Here is a 2,926-nt window from a genome sequence, read left to right as displayed (position 1 = left end):
CCGATGCTTATATTCCTCTAAGCAGCCACATGTCAAAATAAAACACCATATTTGAGCTTCCCAAGATCTAGCTAAATATGAAGTATGTGTGTGCGTCTGTCTGTGTGTGTGTGCGTGTATGCGCGCAAGTGCGCACTTGTGTGAGTCAGACCACCTATGTGTGTGTGATTTGACAGCATATCTTTCTTCACGAGAAGAATCATTTTTTGTCATCACACGTCAGTCTGTTGTGACTTTGAACTTGTACTGTTTTTCCTGCCAATGTTTGTCCCATTTCCTTTACTAGGGCTTTTGTCCACCCCACACAGCGACTCCGTTACCCCGTCTTCCATCTCCATGTACTCCGCTTTATCACCCAGCGAAGAGCCTGAGGGGGACCCTTTGAATTTTTTTAGAAAGTTGGGGAAATAGGGGCAGGCAGGTGGTGGGGTTTCAACAACCGGTGGCGAGTCTGCTTCATTATCAGTCTCCCTGTGGTAGAAGTAATTGAAGTTGGATACAATGACGGGCACTGGAAGAGCTATGGTTAACACACCCGCTATGGCACAGAGCGAGCCCACTATCTTGCCACCGACAGTTATTGGTTTCATGTCTCCATATCCGACCGTGGTCATAGTGACGACAGCCCACCAAAAAGCGTCCGGAATACTTGTGAATTGAGACGCAGGTTCGTCTGCCTCAGCGAAGTACACTGCACTTGAGAACAAAATCACACCAATAACGAGGAAGAAAATCAGAAGCGCTAGTTCCCTCATACTGGCGCGGAGGGTATGTCCGAGGATCTGCAGTCCTTTGGAGTGCCTGGAGAGTTTAAATATGCGAAAGACTCTGACAAGGCGGATTATTCTCAAAATTGCAAAACTCATTGCCTGGTCCCCTTTGCCTTGCTGTTGAGCAAGATCTGTGCCGAGCGTGATGAAATAAGGCAAAATGGATACAATATCTATAGTATTCATAATGTTTTTAAAGAAATCAGTTTTACTTGGACTTGCAAAGAAGCGCACTATAATCTCAAATGAAAACCAAATTATGCATACCGTCTCCACAATGAAAAATGGGTCGTTAAAAGGGGTCTGTCCATGGGGTTCTGTCGAATTGTCTCGTGGTTTAAGGTATTCTTTTTCGTCCCTGAACTCTGGCAACGTTTCCATACAGAAAATGACTATTGATATAACGATGACTAAAACGGATACGACTGCAATCCCTCTCGCAGGTTGTGAGCTCTCTGGGTATTCAAAAAGAAGCCAAACTTGGCGTTTGAACTCGTCCTCTGGTAAGGGTTTCTCTTCCTCTTTGACAAAACCCTCATCCTCCCGAAACTTCAGCATTGCCTCCTCCCCGAGTTCATAGAATTTCACCTCCTCAGAGAAGATGTCAAAAGGTACATTTTGGGGTCTCTTCAATCGCCCCCCTGACTGGTAATAATAAAGAATGGCGTCGAAGCTTGGTCGGTTCCTGTCAAAAAAATATTCGTTCCTTAGAGGGTCGAAGTACCTGATTCGTTTGTCCGGGTCTCCCAAAAGAGTGTCAGGAAACTGCGTGAGAGTCTTAAGTTGAGTTTCAAACTTTAGTCCGGACACATTAATAACAACTCTTTCGCAGCACCCATACTCACTGTAAACATTTTCGTATCCTGATTGGGGACGTCTATCTGTGAGTGAGACAGTCTCTTCATCATCCATATTACAGAGAAAATTGGAACTCTTGCTTCCCCCGTCCTCCTCTTCTCCACCTTCCGCCTCGTCCTCCTCTATCATATCCTCCTCAGATCCAAGTAGCGCCAACTCCGAGTGGCGCAAGTCCCCACCGAGAGTCTGACGACTCCTTCTCCAACGTCCTACGCCGCGTTGCTTTTTCCTATCTCTGAGAACCTGCTGCTCAGACTCATGGTGGTGCTGCTGCTGTTGCTGTTGCGAGGAGGAGGGGCGCAAGGCGGTACTGCCACTACTGTTGTTGGCATTTGATGAGGAGGCGGTGCGAGACTGATGCTGCTGGTGGTTGTTAAGGAGATGGCCAGAGGACTCCCCTCCCTCTCCACTTGCTGCACCTTCAGCAGCGGCTGTTGCCTGCTGTACCTGTCTCTCCCGTTCGTGCTCCCTTTCTCGTGCGCGAGCATACCCGTAAGGCAGTCGAGTTTTGCACCCATTATCTGCACCTATCATGGCAAACTCCATTTTGAGGAGGGTGTAAATTCAGTTGCCAGTGAATGATATAATCCCTTTAGCGACGACTCGTGTAGGCCAATGGAAAGTAACAAGTTGTAGCAAAGGGTGCACAGGTTGGTTGATCCGGCTTTGACAGATAGCAGGCACCTGTTATTCAGCGAGGCGTAGGTGAGTTAAGAATGCATAATTAAAGGTCCATTTTGGAATATAGTTCACGTTGTCTTTGACATAAAACACATTAATATATTTTTGTAAACGGACTCCTCATATATTTTATGACATCATTATTACAGCCAATTGAATATAGGCTGTGGATGTGTAGGCCTTTTATACTTTTCAAATGTATAGCCTATTAAATCACCAGATATTGGACAATATATTCACAAAACCACCTCATGTGTCCCTCAGGTGGTTAACTCCAGTGTGAGTACTTGCAGAAATACGGCATTTTTGCCTTTTCGTGGTCCCTCCTGGTTGCCATCTTAGGTGATGAGAAAACCCACCCTTTTATCCTGTACACCTTCAGTGATTCTGAATGACTTTATTCCTCTGACGTCTTCAGCAGCTGCAAGGGAGAAACAGCAGTTCGATTAGACAACCTACAAATGTATGTATTCAAATGCATGTCACCTGCGATGCATGCACTATAGCCTACGCATCACCAACTTAAGACCAGCAAACACGACAACAAGTCTAATAATAACAATAATTATAATGACAATATTTATAACACCAATTAATAATTAATCATAATAATAATA

At 45.2% G+C, this 2,926-nt stretch overlaps 1 protein-coding gene across 1 annotated transcript; it reads right to left on the bottom strand.

The window, feature by feature from the left end:
- Positions 1 to 212: 212 nt before the first annotated feature.
- Positions 213 to 2,174, bottom strand: LOC311128218 (potassium voltage-gated channel subfamily A member 1-like; the record flags this gene model as incomplete). The annotated part of the gene is made up of 1 exon (XM_084160252.1): positions 213 to 2,174. The coding sequence occupies one exon, from the start codon at positions 2,172 to 2,174 to the stop codon at positions 213 to 215; it is 1,962 nt and encodes a 653-aa protein (XP_084016378.1).
- Between the last annotated feature and the right edge of the window lie 752 nt (positions 2,175 to 2,926).

The sequence above is a fragment of the Coregonus lavaretus genome, assembly GCF_964263955.1.
Source record: "Coregonus lavaretus genome assembly, chromosome: 4".
Classification (NCBI taxonomy): domain Eukaryota; kingdom Metazoa; phylum Chordata; class Actinopteri; order Salmoniformes; family Salmonidae; genus Coregonus; species Coregonus lavaretus.
This window is presented reverse-complemented; position numbering and strand designations above follow the sequence as displayed.